The sequence below is a fragment of the Sprattus sprattus genome, assembly GCF_963457725.1.
Source record: "Sprattus sprattus genome assembly, chromosome: 13".
NCBI classification, from domain to species: domain Eukaryota; kingdom Metazoa; phylum Chordata; class Actinopteri; order Clupeiformes; family Clupeidae; genus Sprattus; species Sprattus sprattus.
The window spans coordinates 11060409-11081302 of NC_137911.1; the positions used below are offsets into that span (position 1 = coordinate 11060409).

General features: G+C 44.7%; 2 protein-coding genes across 9 annotated transcripts in view; both read right to left on the reverse strand.

The window, feature by feature from the left end:
* Positions 1 to 210: 210 nt before the first annotated feature.
* sdsl (serine dehydratase-like) lies at positions 211 to 3672 on the reverse strand. Its single transcript, XM_080849805.1, has 8 exons — positions 3636 to 3672; positions 3168 to 3334; positions 2859 to 2898; positions 2639 to 2778; positions 2089 to 2177; positions 1572 to 1799; positions 1155 to 1279; positions 211 to 769 (listed from the first exon to the last, which is right to left on the reverse strand). Exons 2-8 carry the CDS (start codon positions 3318 to 3320, stop codon positions 579 to 581), a joined length of 966 nt encoding a protein of 321 aa, XP_080705931.1. The 5' UTR covers positions 3321 to 3334; positions 3636 to 3672; the 3' UTR covers positions 211 to 578.
* A 1205-nt stretch (positions 3673 to 4877) lies between these two features.
* ppp1r13ba (protein phosphatase 1, regulatory subunit 13Ba) overlaps positions 4878 to 20894 on the reverse strand; it is a 46687-nt gene continuing 30670 nt past the window's right edge. For 3 of the 8 annotated variants that reach the window (XM_080850041.1, XM_080850035.1, XM_080850042.1), the window contains 13 exons: positions 18870 to 19044; positions 17473 to 17669; positions 16081 to 16245; positions 14689 to 14881; positions 13823 to 13981; positions 11424 to 11512; positions 10224 to 10656; positions 9134 to 9918; positions 7743 to 7880; positions 7332 to 7465; positions 6834 to 7000; positions 6022 to 6221; positions 4878 to 5593 (listed from right to left, as the gene is read on the reverse strand). In XM_080850041.1, coding sequence (XP_080706167.1) covers positions 5552 to 5593; positions 6022 to 6221; positions 6834 to 7000; positions 7332 to 7465; positions 7743 to 7880; positions 9134 to 9918; positions 10224 to 10656; positions 11424 to 11512; positions 13823 to 13981; positions 14689 to 14881; positions 16081 to 16245; positions 17473 to 17669; positions 18870 to 19044 — 2877 coding nt within the window. In that variant the 3' untranslated portion in view covers positions 4878 to 5551. The remainder of the gene's footprint in view (positions 5594 to 6021; positions 6222 to 6833; positions 7001 to 7331; positions 7466 to 7742; positions 7881 to 9133; positions 9919 to 10223; positions 10657 to 11423; positions 11513 to 13822; positions 13982 to 14688; positions 14882 to 16080; positions 16246 to 17472; positions 17670 to 18869; positions 19045 to 20894) is intronic. The other 5 variants (XM_080850037.1, XM_080850039.1, XM_080850038.1 and 2 more) reach the window with 5 other exon arrangements.

Below are 20894 nucleotides of genomic sequence, written 5' to 3' on the forward strand. Positions count from 1 at the left end.
AGTTCAGATTAATACTATTTGAATTACAGGTCCCACAGTAGGAACTCAATTCAACAAAGTCAATACACCTTTCATTACTGTGTTTCAAATCATTTATTTTTTCAATACTTTGTATTATTTTCAATAAGTCAGGCAACATATTTGTCAGAGGCATAGTTTTTACTTTTTTTTTCTTTAGAAACTTTTGCGTGATTTTGACAGTGTACTTTGATTCGTTATCATGTTGGAATATTCCTCTTATGCCAACTTCTGGAGACTGGGAGACATCTTGTCAGCCAGTATTTTGGCATATCCGCAGGCATTCATGGTGCCATCATATAAAGTTATCTCCCCAACACTCATCCCACCTCCATGCTTTACTGTTGGGACTTCCCTGTGGCTGTGGTGCTTCTGACCAGAGTTACGCCATGCTGGACCCCATCTGAGCAACGCTGGTCATCTTAACAAAACCCCTCGATTAAACTTCACTAAAGAACATGACAAGAAGCCTTATGAACATTGGAAGCCCATTCTCTGGTCAGGTGAGACCAAGATAAATGTGTTCAGCTCAGATGGGGGTCCAGCATGGCGTGAACCCCTCAGTGCCGCAGCACAGTCTTCAGGTGCAGGAGCTGGGCCAAGTCAACGCTGCTGCCCCCGCAGACGATCACCACCAGCGGGCCGAGAGGACAGGGCAGCCTTCCCTCCCCCTGGAGCCTCTGGATCAGACCGCTGTACACGGCAGCCAGGGCAGCTCCACACGCCATCTCCACCAACACACGCTCCTCATCTGCATGTACACACACACACAAACACACACACACACACACACACACACACACACACACACACACACACACACACACACACACACACACACACACACACACACACACACACACACACACACACACACACACACACACACACACACACACACACACACACACACACGAACATAATCAGCAGTTTATTTTAAAAGAAATTCATGGACACAGAGCACTGCTCTGTCTGGGCATAACATAAAGACTACACCGAAACCTTAACAGGCTCAATCCTTTAAAAATAGCTGTCCGAAAGTGCATCTGCAAAGTCCTGTGGCCAGCCTGTGGGGCGGTGAGGCATATCATTATGGGCAGCAGCCGGGAAAGCGGAGACAATAACATGTGACTGACCCAAGAACAGTTCCACTGCCTCCAGTGCTTCCAGGTCTGTCACCACCTCAGAAATCAGACTGGCCTCCTTGCTGTAGTCGAACGCCTGCCTGCACACTGTCTTAGCGCCCAAACATTTAGCCTCGCTGTTAAACAAAGCAGTTACAGCCTTTTAAAACAAAGTTTAAAAAAATTCAAATATTTATATTAGACTGTCCACTTTTACTGCTAAGCTTAGACGGAGTGCTTATGTTATAAGAGCAGACCCTACACCAGAAACAGTAGGCACACCACGCATCAGTCTATGTTTCTCACAAGAAAAAATGATGGGCTTTTAGTTTTAAAACAATCTCTCTCTCTCTCTCTCTCTCTCTCTCTTTCTCACACACACACACACGCACACTCCCACACTCACCTATTTTCTTTCATTTTCCTTACCTTGTGATGTCAGGCAGAGTGACCAACTTGCCAGCTTTGATGGCAGCATTGAAGCAGTCTGCTCCAATAGTCTCCATACAGAGCACCGGCACCTTCTCCCACCCCACCTCTTTCAGGCCCTCCACTACCCCGCACAACAGGCCTCCTCCCCCTACAGACAAAACTATAGCCCCAGGCTTCTCTGGAAGTGAGGCCTTTAACTCCCGCACTATACTGGCATGACCCTGCCTAGGGAAAAAAATATGTTTGTTTTATTTTTTATGGAATGTCGAAAGGCATATGGAATAGTGGAGTTGTAACAACATAATAACAGGTATGACGATATTGTGAGAGCAATCACTGTGTTATATAACCTTTTGTAAACTTTTTATGTAACCTATGTCAGCTTTTGAGGCCACTACTCAACTGAGCAAATGCACACTTGCGCATATCATTTAAACATGAGAAAGTTACTAGTTTAAATGACTGCAAACATTGCTTTATGCATGACACCCCTCACAGTAATAAGCAAACTTACCAGAGCAGGGGGTGGTCAAATGGAGGCACGTATGTCAGACTCTCAGATTCAACAAGACGCAAAGCCTCAGCATTCGCATCATCCCAAACCTGTTAGACATATACAATCGATCTATGGGTAAACAAGATAACAACAGTAGCAACAACAACAACAACTACAGAGTCTAACTTAGTGGCTCATTTAAAGCATCCTTCAGATTTTAAAGGAGGAGTCTTCAATCCTAGCAAAACAGGTTGGTGTTTGAGCTAAACAGTCAAATACACCCCTGCTCAACATGTTGCTGAACCAACATTGAAGCACACCACAGTTGTTTTTATTTCTTCTTCTTTTTTCAGGCCAGGCATTGGCTGGACAACTAGAGGAACATGAAGAACATTTAGCTAAAATAAACGAAAGGTGACATTTTAAGGACTGCACCTTTAAGGAACACACATAAGATTGGTGTGGGAAAGCAACACCAGCACACCTGCCTATACCCTGTAATAACAAGTATATAAATATGTTACACTTATTTACAGAAGTATACAAGAGAAACTTTGTGGGCTCTCACCTTGCCCACTATTTTCACCAATGCCCCCTGATCCTTTAGTTTCTGAACCACAATCTCTGGTGATGATGTTGGTATAACAATGGTTGCTGGGATGCCAAGTTTACGTGCTGCATAGGCTGTAGCCATGCCAGCATTTCCACCTGAACAGAGATACATATAGGTCTAATCATGGTAAGTAAAACACTCAATGCTCCATGCACTTTAGATTCTAGGTTCCAACCTGAAGCACAAACAACTCCTTTAGATCCCGACTTGGTGACCTATAAGGTGAAAAAACACGAATGTTAAATCATAATGTTAACCATATATGGTCTTGTAAACCTTATAACTTTCGAAAGGCGTTTTTATATTATCTCATTATGCAGAGGCCTGGACTGTAAAACACTATTCCCTATGCCAACACTGGAGGCAGTAGTCTGTCTACAGTGACATAGTATGCCGGAGACGAAAACAAAACGTTTCCAAGACATTAAAACAGGACACAGGCCTACCCGTCTGAGAAGACAGCATAGTAAATGCGATGGCTTACCTTTTGGCACAGGTGTCCGATACCGCGGATTTTGAAGGAGCCGGAGGGCTGTGAACTTTCCATTTTCAAAAGCACAGTGGTCCCCGCTCGTTTAGACATGCTCATACTCTCAAGAAGTGGTGTGTTCATATGAAAGCCCTCTGGATTCGCCATGGTTCGCGAAATCTCTGGAATTAGGGTTACCCGGGATATTAAATAGAAATATTTTGTCGGTTTCAATTTTTTGTTTAATGTTTAACTTACAATTTCTGCTGCAGGCAGGTACACGTTGTCTTAGCTTTTACTGGAAAACCATGAGGATTGTCTCATGCAGGTTTAAGGCTACACCAGCTGTTCCCGTGACAGATATTCATAAGTCTTGTATTCTGTAGCATACCATGGTGGAATGTCTTGCTATCTCAACCTATTATAGGCTATCCGCTTTTTCAAGTGCACGAAAGGCCTTAACCCGGTTTCTTTTCAACTTACCTTTAAATAATGTTCCGTATGATGAGCTGTTTACTAAAATGACCCTTTAGTAAAGTGTCCTAACGCCAAGGTGGTTCAAAGTTCACCTGCTTTACTGTGCCGAGTGTTAATAATAATTCCTCACTGTTGCCTACCTCTTGTTTCAGAGGAAAACAATTCGTGGGTCCAATACGCCCTCTGTGGGCCAGAACTTAAAATGCCTAGGCCTGATCTTATGAATTTGTGAAGCAGTGCCATCGTCCAACTGTAGGCCTACTGTGCTAGCCCTGATCTTATGAATTTGTGAAGCAGTGCCATCGTCAAACTGTACTGTACAACTAGATGTTTCATATTAATATGCAATTTTAACTAAGTACTTTTAGGTTTCATCAGACACTTTCCTGGTGACATCTCTTATGTTTTGAAAGCCTTTAAAACTGATTTGAAATCTTTCCCAATACTTTTATGATACGGCACAACCAAAAGTATAAATCAAACAGAAAGTACTCAGGTATCCCAGTCTGGGATCTTTTATTTTAAACATGTAAATGACACCTTGCGTAAATGATGTTGTATGATGCCATTCCACTCAGCCAATAATGTATCCACAACTTTTAACTCTTTGAGCAATGAGTATTTTTTTGCAAGTCATTCCAGAACTATACAATACAGATCAAGAATTTACATCAACTGCCATTCATAACAGTCCCTTGAGATCATTTTTTACATTATCTAAGGGAACCTTCAGTTGGCAACATTCTAATCACATATTTGTGATCGAACTCCTTAAAGGGTTAATAAGAGTATTCTGTTGTTGAGCAGTTTTAAAGCATTACTTTGAATGTGCATTAAATCACAAACACTTTAAACAGGAAAAATATAATACAACATACAAATTCCTGTCTAAGTATTTCAGTTTAAAAAAAGGATTGTGTAAGGATACAAGTTCAAAATGGAGGATCTCCCCCTGAATACAGTATGCCTTTCATGTTTTTTGACCATTTCAGAAATTATTTGGCCACCGACTAATTCTGTAACAGATATTGGTTGTTTTTAATAGTTTGCTGCTCACTTGGCAGTTATCCCCAATAAACTTCTCATCACTCTCCCCTCATTGTTCCCCCTTCATTTCTGCACATCCGCACTCATTCACAAATTAACACGTACACTTTTTCCTCCCTGAGCCACATCCTCTATTTCCTTCAATAAAAAAAACCCTCTCTGCAAGCCTCAACACACTTTCGGATGCCTTTGGTTCCTTCCTTTTTCTCAGAGTCAGCTCCTGAGTCCCACTTTAGTCTCCGACCTTTTCCTCTTTCACTCTTCCCCCATCCACAAACATCCACACACACACACACACACACACACACACACACACACACACACACACACACACACAAACAAATAAACACTCTTTCGAGGACACCCTTTAAATGTTTACAGCACATCCTCTGTGTCCACTCTCCCCTTCTCCTCAAATGCCCATTCCCAATTCTAGGTCACTCACACCACAAGATGTGAACTGTATCAGAAAAGATGATCTGAAAATATAATAAGAACACTAACAAAGCTGCGTGATCCGGTAGGGAAAATAAAAAAACAGGTTCAGCCATATGAAAGTAAACAGCTGTGAATGCAGGTGGAGTATCTGTATTTGCAGTCTGTATCTCCCTCCCTCCTTCCACTCTCTCTCTTTTCCAGACGCACATGTATGAGACACCCCAGACGCTAGACTCCAGCCCAGGCCAGGGGACCCAGACACGGGGCGCTGTGCCTGTAGGCATGGCCCTCTCTCTCTCTCTCTCCTGGTGTGCCCAGTGGGCACGGGCACGCAGAGAGGGCAGTGCCCCAGGGCAAAGCTGCTGTCTGCAGGCGCCAGGGGATCACCAGACTGCTCACAGGAGCTTGCACTTGCATATGGTGGCAGCCAGAGGGCGCTATGCCAAAGAGCGCTGCCTGGGCTTGATCCTGGGATACAACTACAGAAGACAACAGAGAAAACATTCAAGAGTTTAAGGACATATGAAAATAGTATAAATTAGAAAGCTGGGTCATTAGCAAGTATCTTAAAAATTTCAATGTAGTTGGCAATTCCATATTTCAAGTAACACCATGAAGAAAAATGTAACATTGATTTATTATTTATTCAGAACTGTACAGTGACCACTGCCACCAGTAAAATGTAACTTTCTGCTCAACATTTCTTTGTAATAAATACATTCTTCACATAATTGCATACATACATACTGTTCTTTTCTGTCTTATTCACATACACCGCACACTTATTCATAGAGCAGTTTCGCCAACATTCTTGATTGCTACTGTAGTTGAATCCTTTCATTGTGCGGTCATTCAAGGTGGATTGGTACTATTTGGCTTAGTCAATACGAATGGAGGTTGGCCTCACCCCTAGCAGGTTGCGTGGCACGTATCCCTCCTTATCGTTCAGCCGTGCCCACCACCACTCTGTCTCGCTGTCGTCGCGCCGACGCAACACGGTGAGGGCGTCGCCCTCATGGAAGCAGAGCTCGTCGGCTGCCTGCGCCTCGTAATCCCACAGAGCGTAGACTGACCCCTTGTTCATCACCCCCAACTTCTCCTGGACACCTGAGAGAGTGAGAGCAAGACAAAGACAGACAGAGAAAGGCAAAGAGAAGAAGGGCGAGTGAGAGAAAAAGAGGGAGAGAGAGTAAGAGAGAGAGAGGGGAAGACAGAGAGAACGCAAGAAAGGAAGAAAGATGCCAAGAGACAAATGGTCACAAACTGCCACAACCAAAGCAATATATCAACCATAAACGAATGGTTCAATAATAACCTACATCTGGTGTGCAGTGTGAGATTGTGGACCTGAAGGTAGGAATACATATCTTTGGCTTAGACTCCATCTGGGAGAAGCATGAGCCAAAACCTGGAGGGTGGTGATGCTGGGTTACAGGAGGGTAAGATTTACGTTCCTCTTTTACAGCCTGTAGGTGATACCACTCGCAGCAGTGCTGAGACATGGAGGTGATCTCAAAAACACTGTGCTTCAGCACCTAAGTGGAAGAGTGAGTGCTGCCTCTTTTCCTTCACAAAATTCGTTGAAGCTAAACCACCACCTATATCATGCTTCTTGGGCTTGAATCTGAACACTGGGCAAACACACACACACACACACACACACACACACACACACACACACATATACACACACAAACATACAATAACACTCTCTCTTACCATAGAGGAACTGGGAGCACTGAATATATCCCTCCTCCATCTCCTCACACTTATCCGCGGCCGTCTCCACATCGCTGATGGTTGTGGCAAAGATGGCTGCCCCCGATTCCACCAGGAGTTTGCAGAGATGGACGCTGTTACAGGAGGCAGCGCAGTGCAGAGGGGTCCTGGATAAACACAAACATACACATTTTTGGTCAGGAGTTGCATCACAAATCTGGGTGTTTTTATCCTTTCAAACTTTATTTTTCAAAAATAGCTTTGCCTTTGTTATAAACTTGTTATTATTAATATTATCTATAACAAATTGTTAATAAAAGCTTCAAAAGCTTAAGCCAAATAAAGAAGCACACAGTCTATTCAGTGATGTAAATCCAAGAGATAAAAACAGATTCCTGAATCAAACAACCATTAGGCCCATTACAGGCAGCATCAAGCACGTACTGCCTAAGCTGGCTAATCCTTTTCCACAGAGGTGGTGAACGCCATTGGTCTTACCATCCATCACTGTCGGCTGCATTGACGTTTACGCCAAAGTCCAACAGGAACTTAACGATGTGGTGGTGCCCGGCGCACACGGCGTTATGGAGTGGAGTGATGCCCTCATCGTTGGGTGTGCTTGGATTGCGCACCTGTGTGGAGCAAAATATTAAGAGATTTAGATATAGATGAACCGTTCTGATAGGTCTATGGTAACTTGAGTTCTATGGTATGGTAATGGTATGGTAATGCTGTGATAATGCTGAGTGTGGGAGCAGATACTAACACTAACAATTCCAAAACAATTTCTATCTTTTATTTCCAAATATCAGGATTTTTCCAAACAAATTTATATAATTTCACCCAATTTCACATATTGGTACACTTGAAAGTGCGTAGTCTGAGATAGGCATCCATTTAGATGAGTACCTCATAGATGATCCTCTGCACCAGGTCAAACTCTCCCTCCAAGGAGGCATCCAGCAGCAGAGCCAGTGGGTTAAACTTCACCCTCAGGCCATGACCCGTCCGCTCCGAACCCGGCTTCTTCAGATTGGTCCGTTTGGACTAAAGAGGAACATTGAAAAAAAAAATCTGTTTAGTTTGATATGCAGAATGACGCAAAAAAGTAGGATATTGTTTTTCCATATTTTCACATGATACATTCCATTTAATCTACACAGAGATTCCGAAATGCCAAGAATAAATTAAAATCTTAAAAAGGAAAAAAGTTGCTATTCATTTTAAGTGAATTTTTCTTAATTAGGAGATTTTTTAAAGCTAATCCGCTTAAACCTGCTGTATTCTGCCTCTCCTTCAGATGGTTTGGCCCTTCTACGCCCCCCAGTACGTATCCATCACTGTCTCAGGTGCTCGTGCACCAAACAAGCTAATTCAAATGTGCACTCATGTGATGTTGCCGTTTTGTTTAAGCCAAGCGCAGGTGTTTGTTGTTCATAGCTCACAGATGTGAGATGATGCCAGTACTGAAGCAGAATAACCAGCATGCTATCTTCAAAACACTTTTTGCCTGACACTGTTCCTCTTGACCTCACTGTGATTTTTATGTGCGGTTATGAGTGGGTAAACCTCCACACTGCCTGGCTCTCCAAGGAGGGAGCCTGGTTGGCTGGCTGGCTGGCTGGGTGGGTGGGTGCACATGATAACGGCAGCGACTGCAGAGTGGAATGCCCCAGTTCAAATTGTGTCCATTTGCGCCTGAGCGCGCAGCAGCAGCGATATCTCACTGAAGCTAACACTATCCGGGGCCAGGAGCCATCCTCAGCCAGAGGGGTGAGGTAAATAAAGCTCCAAAGTCTCCAAAAACCAGGCGCTCAGTGTTTCCCCACACACTTACGCCTCATCAAATATGCATGAAGTTTGTATTTGTGTGCAACTGCGCACAGCCCAAGACCCAGCTAAAGTGCCACTATTAATAAATCGAGCTCGGCAGGAAGTAGCATTAGCGCTAATGCTAATGTTAGCACTTCAACTATCTGTGTGGCAACTGCTCTAATACCCATACCAAATCTGGTTAAGTGCATAAATTAGACCCCGGCATAACTGGCATGCATCGCACATTTCACATTTTACATTTTAATTTGGGACACGTCAGAGGGTAATTACGTCCTGACTTGCTTTTTTTTGTTATTTTTAGCCTGCTAGCTGCTAGGTGCTATAATTGTACCATCTTGATTCCTGCTGGATGTGAACTAGTTCAGATTTCAGAGTCCACAGGTCACACAAAATTTGAAACAAAGATAGACAGTACATTTCAGGGGTGTTGGCTTTTCCGGGAGATATGTTTCCCACTCACTCACCGATGGGCTTGGGGGTGAGCTGGGTTGAGGCTTCACTTCAGGCTCTGCAGGGGGGGTGCAGGCCTCTGGTACTGGGCTACTTTGGGCATTTGTCGGGCCTGGCTGGTGGCGGTGGTTGTTGTTGCTGTTGTCCTCTGTGGTGTTCAGTGCCAGTCTAGACATCTGAGGGGAAGACTTGGCATCAGCGATCTGAGCACTGGTTATTGTGTCAATGCTGGGATGCGCCAGCCTGTTCTCGTTGGCATCTGAAGACGGAGGAGACCTGGACGGCGGAGGCAGAGGGGCGTCATGTGTGGGCACCTCGACAGCAGGTGGCATCGCCAGGCTGTCGGGAACTGGCGCGTTCCCATTAGTGGAGTCGTCCTCGCTCAGGATCATCGGCGGGCCCATGTAGCTCAACGGACTGTCTGGCTGGTAGAACGGAGTGCCCACCGCACTTCCCTCCATGCCCCCGGCTAACGTATTGAACCGCTGGTACAGAAGCTTCTGGATGTTAGGGCCAGCGGGGCCCTCCGGCTCAGTGATGGAGCTGCGCTTCTTCAGCGGGCGTGGCGCGTTAACCAGCTTCCTGCGGAGCACCTCCAGGTCGGCGTCGCTCTGGTAACGCAGTGGGGAGTGGGCCACAGGCGTGAGCTTGGTGGGGCTGAGGGGACGAGGGATGTTCTCCACGCTGGGCGGAGGTAGGGGGGAACCCTCGGCATCTGGCTCATCTCGGCTGCTCTGGTGCTGGAAGGGAACAGGGGAGGGGGAAGTAGAGCTGGAGGGCAGGACCGGCTTTCCATAGACTGGAGAGAGAAAGAGACGGGGAGAAATGAATAAGAATATATAAATCAGACACTCTTTAAATCAATGACTTCCTTCATCAGAACTTGAATTCAGCACACTCAAGACCAGAATTAAGGAGCACTACTTTGATTCATCTATCATTCAGTACAGTAGTTCAATTGAAAAAATTGATGAAGGACAACTGCATTAAAACACGTTAAACCCCGCAAGGTCAGTCTAGCTGCCTTAAAGACACTTTTAAGTCTTCCTTTTTATGGGTTCCATCTTTCATCCATCTCTTCCCCCAGTCCACTCTGTGACTCACCAGCCCTTACTGCCGGTCTGCTGCTGCTGGGGTAGCCCTTAGCCGCCGGCTGCAGGTACATGTGGTAGATGGAGCTCGAGTTCATGGTGGCCGGGCCCTTGCGGGGTGACTGTGGCCGGGCCCCCCTGTCTGTTACAAAGGGGCGCACGGCGGCTGCCAGAGGAGGGTCGGGCCTCTCCCCGGGGAACATGGGGGACCCCACCTGGGAAGAGGGGCTGGGGGGCACAGAGATCCGATGCTGGATCTGCTGGGAGGCCGACCTGGAGGTCGGGGGCGAACGCTGCCAGGCCAGGGTGGCGGGCGCAGAGCGGGGCAGGGAGCTGGTGGAGCAGATGGTGGGGTGGTGGCCCGCACTGGGATACGTGCCGTAGGTCGAGTGCGGCTGCTTTGACAGAGCAGTCACTGCCCCCACCAGCCTGTTCGAGTCCAGGTTCTGGATACAGGACAAGGAGAGCATATGTGTCATTAGCATAATTCTTTATGTATTTCTTCGAGAAATCAGTCAAATGGGCTAACAATAAAATGGACGCTCACACAACTAAGAATCTCTAATCTGGAATCTGAAAGTCAAAAGGAGCAGAAGAGGCAGGACACCACAACAAAAAACTCAATAGAGGGAGGAAGCTGTGGCACACGTTGTGGCATCCCAACCATATATGGGTCCTTGAGGACCTGGGTTTGATTCTGACCCGCAGTCATTTCCCAATCCCACTCCCATCCTCCACTCTTTTCCTGTCAATCTCTACTGTTGTCTCAATAAAGGCAAAAAAGGCCCCAAAATTAGAATTCAAAATAGTAAAAATACAAATGTTTTATTAGTGGATTCTATAAGGGAAATTATTTTTCCTGTTTTTAATTAAAGAAGAGAGGCTCACATAACCTACTGTCCCTGTTCTTATTTTCTCTCACAGCATGGCCTTAAGTTCCCGGCCATGCGGTAAGTCTTACAGTAAGTCTGTTATACAACAACAAATGAAAGGTTGCTCTACTGAGTGTGCAGTAATACTTCATCGTTTTACTGTCAAACAAATAGTTGTCCAGCACAGACATACTTGCAAGAATTTAATCTTTTCAATCAAAGTCCTGACCTGTGTGCCGTATTACACCAAAAATCAAGTGGATGCTGCAGTTAACCATAAAGTCTGGAAATCAATGAGCATGAACGCAAAATGGAAACCATGACAAAGGCATGGATCCTACCTTGTCACCCTGCATTCCGACGGCCATCTTGTCTGGAGGTACGAGTGGCGGCATGCTTTGGGTGAGAGCTGGCCAGCTGGCATCATTAGCTATGGAGGGGACGACAACAAGTGAGCGAGAATGAAAAGAGAAAGAGACGGATAACAGGTCCTTTGACTGCACTAATCAGTGGACAGCCTGTACTGTTCTTTAGGGGCAGTCACTTATGGATTAGGTCATTAGAGGATTAGGCGCTGAAGGTGGGGTTAGAACTCTAGACTAGTTTCAAACAGGGAGAAATTGGAGTTGCGATTTGATAATAAAACTAGAAATCACAGGAGAGAGAGAGAGAGAGAGAGAGAAAGAGAAGGCTCAGGACAGTGTGAAGATGTGCCTGAAGCTGTGAAATGGTTCTTGACAGCGGAGTTGAGATTTAGTTTGAGAAGATCCTTTAAGCTGTCAGCCAGTGAAAATGGAGCCGTACTCACACTCACATAAGCACGCGCACACACACTCACGGCCTCAACCACTCACACTCACACAAACACATGCACACACACAATCATACACAAACCATCAGCTTTTCGCTAATTCACTATCAGAGTATCGCTCCTCACACCCCTAACCGTAATTGCACCCCGGGGGTAAATCTACTGTGTAGATTTGTGTTGCACGCTCTCTCTCGCTGAATCCAGTTCACGCAGGTTCAACTGGATTACAGCCCCCGTTGCTCATGCTCCGCCTCTCCTCCTCCTGCCTGGGTTTCTACATCTCCCCATCTCAACTACTGCCCTGTGATATCATATCTACAAGCGCTATGGCATCCACACTATGCACCCTTCTATATGCTCTTTGCTATATTTTCTATATGTCCATTGGCAAGATCATATCAATAAGCTGTTTATATAGTGTCCACATGACTGTCTCTATCCTGTCCATGTGCAAGCCAATGGTTCCTCTCTCTGCAAACTATCATGTTGCCTCCTCTTCAATGCTTATTGCATCATATTTAGAAGCTATTTATCACAGGCCATTGTCAGTATCCATAGAAGCCTTCAAGGAGACTCACAAACCTCCAGGAAGAGAGGAGATGAGAATAGTAACAAAAAAACTAAACTCAAGCCACAAGCTATAGAGTGTGTCCTGGTAACTGTCAAAACTGTATGCACTGTATGTCTTATCTGTTGGTCACTAAATCTGTCTTTTTTATGTTTGCTTTAAAAAGCAAAACTCAGCTTACAGTAAGCACAGCCTCTTGAGTCACCACCACCACCAACTCGTAAACTTCTTTTTAAGTTTCTGAATAAAAAAAAAAAAACGCAGCCTGTTAAATTTTAGATGCCGTTGCACCACAAGGATAAAAGGCTAAAGTGGCAGAAAAATAGCCTAACCTTTCTGCCATCAAAACCGCTGTGTTCCTTAGCATCCGGCCTGAACTCAAAAGACTGGAAGTGAACACGGCCTGTAGAACCTTTCCCCTCTCTCTGACCCCCTTTCCTCTGTTCTGTTTTTCATTTTTTTCATTTTTGTGTTTGTTTAAATAAGCTGCCATTACGTAAGAGAAACAGTCACTTCCCTGAATTCAGCAGTGAGGGGTTTTGAAACACGTCTTTGTTTTTTACAGTAGTGCTCGAAAAATGAATACCACCATGTCCAAGAAAAGATGGGAGGTCTATTTTCTACTGAGGTACTAAGACCTTCTACAGGGTTAGTGCACTGGATGTTGCACACTAATGATGCAGTTTCAAAAGCATAAAACTGGTTAAACTACAAAATAACAACAACTTTGAGATCAGGAAGGCTATATTTTCTGATATATATTAGTGTTTAAATACTATACTATATCTTGAGTAGACATAAGTTACAATAACGTTACACTTCGTCTCTGTGTGCAAACTGCAGATGTTTGTGCTCATAGGTAATTCAGTATGTGCAAGTTATATTTTTGGACACAGACAAAACTATTTATGTCTGTATATAAACTTAGCTTAAGTCTGTTTACACATACAAGAGTACATATTTGTGTATATTTAAATCATACAATACAATACAATGTATGTGTATGTGTAATGTAAATACGTACATATATGTCAATGCAATATGTGTGTGTAATCCATGCGAATATGTCTGTCAGTGGCCATTTACCTAACTGTACATATGTGTGTGTTTCTGTATTGTATTGTACTGTATGTTGTGTGTGTGTGTGTGTGTGTGTGTGTGTGTGTGTGTGTGTGTGTGTGTTGGTGTGTGTGTGTGTGTGTGTCTGTGTGTGTGTGTGTGTTGGTGTGTGTGAGTGTCTGTGTGTATGTGTCTGAGTGTGTGTGTGTGTGTGTGTGTTGGTGTGTGTGTGTGTCTGTGTGTGTGTTTGTGTGAATTCATATAGACCCTTGTAGTCCTCATCCTGTCTCCTGAAGACTCACTGGAATCACAGTCGGCCCCTGTGGGGTCTGTGGGGGACCCAGGCCCTTCTGCCTCCTCTGCTGCGGGCGGCACCAGCGAGGGGTCCGCTATGATGTCTAAATCTGATACCTTCCAGGGGCCCAGGGGCTTTCGCACGCCTCCACACCCCTCCTCCTCTGCTGGGTCCACCACCACCACATCAGCCAATCATCCACCCCAACACATGCGCACATACACACACACACACGCGCGCACACACGCACACATACACACAAGCGCGCGCACACACACACACACTCACACACACATACACACACACACACACACACACACACACACACACACACGCGCACACACAAACCAACCCAGCAGCCAGAGAAAAAATACATTGATGACAAAAAAGCCAGAAAGAACAGACAAGAACAAGGGAAGGAGAAGAGAGGGCCCACAAACAAGACAGAATACACACAAAAGAGGAAAGTTAGCCCGAAAACCAAGCAAAGAAAAAAGAAACAAGCAAATTAAAAAGTAAAGGATGATTTTCTTTTCTTTTTGGCAAAGAGTGAAACCAGTAGCAGATGCATCAGACGGCAAGTAAGGGATGTTGCTTACAGGGTAGCTGGAAATGCTATACAGCCCTTGGCAGTAAACTGATATGTAATCAACGTCTAAACTTCCAAGACTGTGAGAAGCTAAGTAGAACCCAAACTGGGGTTGGTTGGGTGGTTTATGCTAAGCCCATTCTACTCAGTGAAAAGACCAAAGTGATTTTTCCAATAAGAGATGTATAGGTAGGTGCACCTTTGTCTGTAATGTTGAGTGATTTTGGTTTCTGACAGAGCAGAAGAAAAGGAATGAGTCAGAGACACTGGAGGTGGAGACTAACCGGATTTGGAGCGAGCATGATTGACTGTGGCGGTCATGGAGAGCGACTGTGGTTTAAGGGGATCGGGGGGAAATGCGTAGCCCCCCTCCTGCCTGCCCGGCACAGGCACCTGAATGTAGGGGCACACAGCTGCCACCCGACCTGAGCTGCCCGCTGCGGGCTGTGGGGACGGGGGTCCATTCATACGGTTCAGCTGTTGAGCAGGAGAAAGAGGAGGTAGACAGGTTGGCACTGCAGCAATTCTTCATGGTTCACTCAGATATCACATTTGTATATAATAGGTTCACCTTCATTTGGGTGTGCGTGCATATTTCTAAATGCATACACGTGTGCATGAGGAAATCTATATGTATCTGAGCCTACCAATTTGTGAATGTAAGAAATCTGTATGTTAGAAAATGCTTTAAGCCCATTTATAGGGGGTTATGTTATATAGAATACGACAAAATTGCTTCCACCAGCTGCTGACTCCGACACCAGATGGTTATAACAACAACACAGTCAAGCAGTTCAACTGATGAACCCACTCAGCAGAGTCCAGCACTGTGCTATTAGACTCTGTGGATAAATACATGCACAGTAAACTTATCAGCATGGCCTTGCTGTACTGTTAGTTTATCTGCATTAAACATCAGCTGATACTATTGCGCGCATCTGTATGGGCACCTGTATTGACGTCTGTATAAGCACCTATATAAGCATTTGAACTGGCGTCTTATTGGCATCTATATGTGTGTTTGCGTCTGTACTGTCTGAATTAGTGTCTGTAAAAGAGTCTCTATTGGCGTCTATATCATTGTTTGTTTAATGGTCTTTGTTAGCATTTGTATGAGCTTCTAAATGAACGCCTGTAAGAACATCTGTACCAGCATTTGTAGGAATATCTGCGGCATCTGTATTAGCATGTTAAAAACCTCTGAGTAAGTGGCTACATTAGCGTCTGGATTAGCCTCTGTGAAACATCTGAGTACGTGTCTACATTAGCGCCTGGATTAGCGTCTGTGGGATCATCTATTAGCGTCCTTATCAGCATCTGTATTAGTGTCTGTAGGACCATCTGAATTACAGTCAACATCAGCGTCTGTGAGAGTATCTGAGTTAGAGTCTGTATGAGCATCTCTATTAGCTTATCTGGGAACATCTAAATAAGTGTCTACAATAGCTTCTGTATTGACGTCTGTATAAGCATCTAAATAAGTATCTACAATAGCATCTGTATAAGCATCTAAATAAGTGTCTACAATAGGATCTGTATAAACGTCTGTATAACATCTGAATAAGTGTCTACAATAGGATCTGTATTGACGTCTGTACAAGCATCTGAATAAGTGTCAACAATAGCTTCTGTATTGGCGTCTGTATAAGCATCCTCCTGGGTGCTCCTGGCCTTACGCTGGGGGGCTGAGGGAGACGTGCCTCTGCTTTTTTCTTGTAGAGGCGCTCACGGAGGTCGCCGATGCGCTTGTCCATCATGGACACCTCCATGTTGCGCTTGTTGAGCAGCTCCTTCTGCTGCTGTAGCTTGCTGCTCTGGTCTAGATTCAGCTTGTTACGGATCTAATAGAGGCAATCAGAGAGAGAGAGAGAGAGAGAGAGAGAGAGAATGAGCAGGAGAAGTTTGAAAGACAAATGAAGAGAGGAAAGCAGGGAAGAAAGCGAGAGAGAAAGGCAAGAGATGAACGTGTGAGAAAGGAAAACATGAATCATGAACATAAACCACACATACATACTGAACACCAACACAGTCAAGATGAAAGGACAAAAATATTATCAAAGACTGTTTGATGGTTTCTTAATCGTCCACAACATGTTACATTAAAAAAATAATGGTTGTTACACTGGTTTCATCTCCTGCAGCCCAATATCTTAATATCATGTTCAGAAGCCCCAAAGAGCTCACTCAGCTGCCTCAATGCAGAACCAACAGTCAGTAATGCCCTTAGGGTGACTCGTTAAACTGTGGTCATGTGCTGTTTTTAGAAACTGAGCTGAATAAAAGAGAACGATTCTCTAAATGGCAGATAAGTGCAGGCCTCAAAGGCTAGTGGGAGCTAAGCCCATTGAAATACAATCATGCGAACAAAAAGATCACTGCGTTATCAAACTCACATCAAATATCACATTGCTATCAATTGACATCCATTTATCCACAACCCCACAAATAGGCGCTATAATTACGTAATTATATGGTCATCACAGTTTTACTTCTCCAGGTATTTGTCCACTGCCACAGTCAACTTCAACATTAATTGCAACACTTTTCCTAATGCGATCCTAATAAGAGCAGCGCAGTGAAAATATTCAGCAGCGCAGAGTAGCAGTAGCAGTCCACAGTGCCGACCCACCACAGAACAGGTGCACTACAGCCTGGATAAATCAGGACCACTGCCATGGAGCATGTATGGCATCTATTTGAGAAATGTGATTACACTGCATATGCCTGTAGTTCTTAGTGGACTTCTCACAGTTAAGTTATATCTCTGATGGGCAAATCACACAAATAAAATATACTCTGTTTAGACAATTCAGTATATACTATACTATCCTATACTATGCTATACTATACTTAACTAGTATTTCATTTATTCATGTATACTTAGTTATACAAATGTATTTATATTATTCATGTATGAAATGCACAAAAATGTATGCTGCACTGCAGTTCCAGAGATTTCAGTGATGGTTTAACAAACTAAATCTTGAGTCTCTTAGACATCACTCATCAATGAATAGTAAGTGTATGTATAATTGTTATGTCACATATACAAAGTGTATTGTGTATACCTGCAGCTCCTGGTAGAGTTTACGGAGCTCCAGCGCGGCCGCCCCGCTGATGGGCCCTCCGAGCGGCTGCAGGCCGTTGAGGCGACCTCTCCGCAGGTCGTCCAGCTGCTGGGTCAGCTGGTCCACCTTCAGCACGGCCGACTGCAGCTCAGCCTGCTTCTCCTGGAACAGGTTGCTCACGTGCTCGATCTCCGCTGCTGAGGCAACACACAAGACCAACACTTGCCGAATATGTAAAGGAAAGGCTGAGGAGTGGGTGTGGATGTATTTGAGTGAGTGTGTATGTGTGTGTGTGTGTGTGTGTGTGTCTGTGTGTGTTTTGTGCAGGTTTCCTGCTAAAAGCTCTGCGACCTCGTGAGAGTGAGAGAGTGTGATGATGGAAAAAGGCTTTACGTGTCCCTGCAGACAGATGCTATCTTTTCATTTCCTTCTCTCTCCCTCTCTCTCTCTCTCCTTCGCTCTTTCTCCCTCGCTCTTTCTCCCTCGCGCTCTCTCCCTCACTCTCTCTCTCTCCCGTGCTCTCTCTCCCTCACTCTTTCTCAGTGTCTCTCTCTGTTTCTCTCTCTCTCTATAAATCTTTCTCAATCATTCGCTCCCGCCCTCTCTCTCTTTCTCAATCATTCACTCTCTCTCTCCCTCTCCACTGAGTCATGACCAAAAATTGACACAGCCACAAGCGAAGGCCAAACACGCCAGCCGTGACATCCTCAGAATTTCACTCCGTCCAAGGCCACGGAGGGTAACGCTTAATGCCTCCCAGCTGTTCCCTCCTGCCGCCACACCCTCAGCTCCAAACATCCAAAATGGCCGCCACCCAGCGATAGGGACTCCACAGCAGCAGCTGACTGAGCGCTTCACGCAGTGAAGAAAGACAGCAGTGACTTTGCAAACAGCTGCGCGTGGACGTCAAAACACACCAATATAGCCACACACATGCAGAAGCAAAAACAGATTTGGTGGCTGATGAGGAAAGACTCCCCAAAAAGTTTTGCAGAAAGTAAGAGCATAACTTGAATTGGAGCCAGATGGGCTGCTCTTGGAAACACAATATCTGGTTTGCAATGAAATCTCATGATCCTACATTCCAGAAGAATGTCTATTGGAATACCAAATAAAATAAATGCGGCACATTCCAAACAAATAAATAATGCTGCACATGTATCTTTTTCTAAAGTAATTTTTTAGTGCTGAAGATTCCATCTAAACCAAAGAATTCTACTCTAAAGGAAGCACTTCTCTCTTAACTGTGACGTATACAGCTGAAGGAAGCTACATGCTGTTGTACACACATATGCACAAATAGACGTATTTTATGAGATACAATATATCATTATGAGGCAGTATGTAAAAGTATATGACGGTGCTTGTGTCTGAGCACAGAGTCATAGAGCACGTACACAGGTTGCCATTGATGATCTTGCTGTAGTCCACTTGGCCCCTCATGGCGCGGACCTTCTTCAGCTTGGCCTCCTGGCTGTCCACGCGTTCCTTCAGCCTCTGCAGCTTCTCCGCCTCAGGCACAGACTGGCCCGGCCTCCCGTCCTGATGCTTCAGATAACGCAGACGCTGCTCCTGCAGAGAAGAAGGCATGGGAGGGAGGAATAGAGAGAGAGATCGAGAGAGAGAGAGATCGAGAGAGAGAGAGAGAGAGAGAGAGACACACACAAAGAGGGATAGAGGTAGGAAGGGAAAACAGATTAAGGTAGAGGAGAGAAAACGATGAAGGGGAGAAAGAAGGAAAGAAAAGGAGGAGGGGGACAGGGGTGGGTGAGAGAGAGGAGAGAGAGGGATGCAAATAACATTGGAGAGGAGAAGAGAGGAGAGAGAGATAGAAAGGGATAGAAAGGGGGAAACGGTAAATTACAGATGGCCAGGGAGAAAAACAATCACAGGCATCTGGCCCATGCAAGGTTGGGAGGCACTCTTATGAACATGCGCTGGGGACATATGCACATAAACACAAGTTCACACACATACACACACACACAATACAAGGCAAAACACACAACACACCTCAGAACGCACAGTGGAAAGCTATGACAAAATACAGGAACGGGGAACAAAGGAAAGGTAGAACAAAAAGGTAGAGAAAAAGAAAATGGCCAAACCAGAAGACAAAATATAAGAGAGAGGTAAATGGCTGGCCTATACCACTTGCAAATGATTACAACACACTAGTGTGCTTGGACCCCAGCTGACATTATCACCAACATTTGACATTGCAACTTGGATGCTGAAGGCAGGTAGCATACGACCAAAATATCTGTGCATACGGAGCGAAAATTGACCACAGGCTCAAAGTGACCGAGAGCTTTGATGAAAATGACCCCAAAGAATAAAGGAGAAAGACAGGAGGCTGTTGCAAACATATGCTGACTCGTCTGTTCTGGTCAGGCCCTGAATTAGCAAATACAAAGCCAGGCCTGATGGACAGAGCGGGATACAGAGAGAGAGAGAGAGAGAGAGAGAGAGAGAGAGAGACAGACAGAAAGAGAGAGAGAGAGAGGGACACAGAATGTTGACTCATCAGAATGCTATGTTAAGTCAAAGAACAAAACGACGCCTTTACTGCAAGGCTAACCTAACAATGCGCCGCACAGATTCTGACACACAATCATACATCACATGAATACAAATATCCCTGAATACTGCAAAATCCACACAAAGAAAAGCAATAAAAGAAACGTGTTTCCTCTAAATCATACTGACCTCAGGTAAAATGTTATTGTGTGGTGATTTAAAAAAAAAAAATAAAAATTAGCAATAAAATATAAATTTAGAATTACCTTACAAGACACCAACTTTTGTATAGATGCAGTTCAAGGTGATTCAGAAATTATGATGCAGAAGTTGAACCAAAACAACCTGACAGCAAAATGTCCCAACCCAAGCTGTTCTCATAATACCAGTATGTTAAAGCTCTATTTCCCGGGAAAATGAGAGTTTCAGCATATTGCTCCACCTTTGCTCCACCCTCTCATCCTCCTATGATTCTGTTGTCCCACACACTAACACACACACACAAACACACACATACACACCGCCCCTCAACGTACTGGCCTTTATGACGAGTCCTTTCCTACCAGCTGCAGCCCATTGCTGATCTCATTTCCTGTGTCCATCGAAATCACTTCCTGTTGTTCTTAGGAAAAGAGCTCCATGTTCCTGGCACCATATCCCTCTCGCTGTGATTTCAGTCCTCTATCTACACCAAAAACGACTATCAACTATCACACACTGAACCTTAGGCTGAGTAGAATGTTACCTCATGAACTATCGTCATAAAGGGAGTGTTAGTCCGTGTTTGTTGTGGTTGACGTAAACCATCACACAGTGAACTAAAGGCTGAACTGGCTCCAAAACGATGAAGTGTAAGACAAAGATCTGAACATTGTGTCTACTGGTAACTAAACAGAGGAACA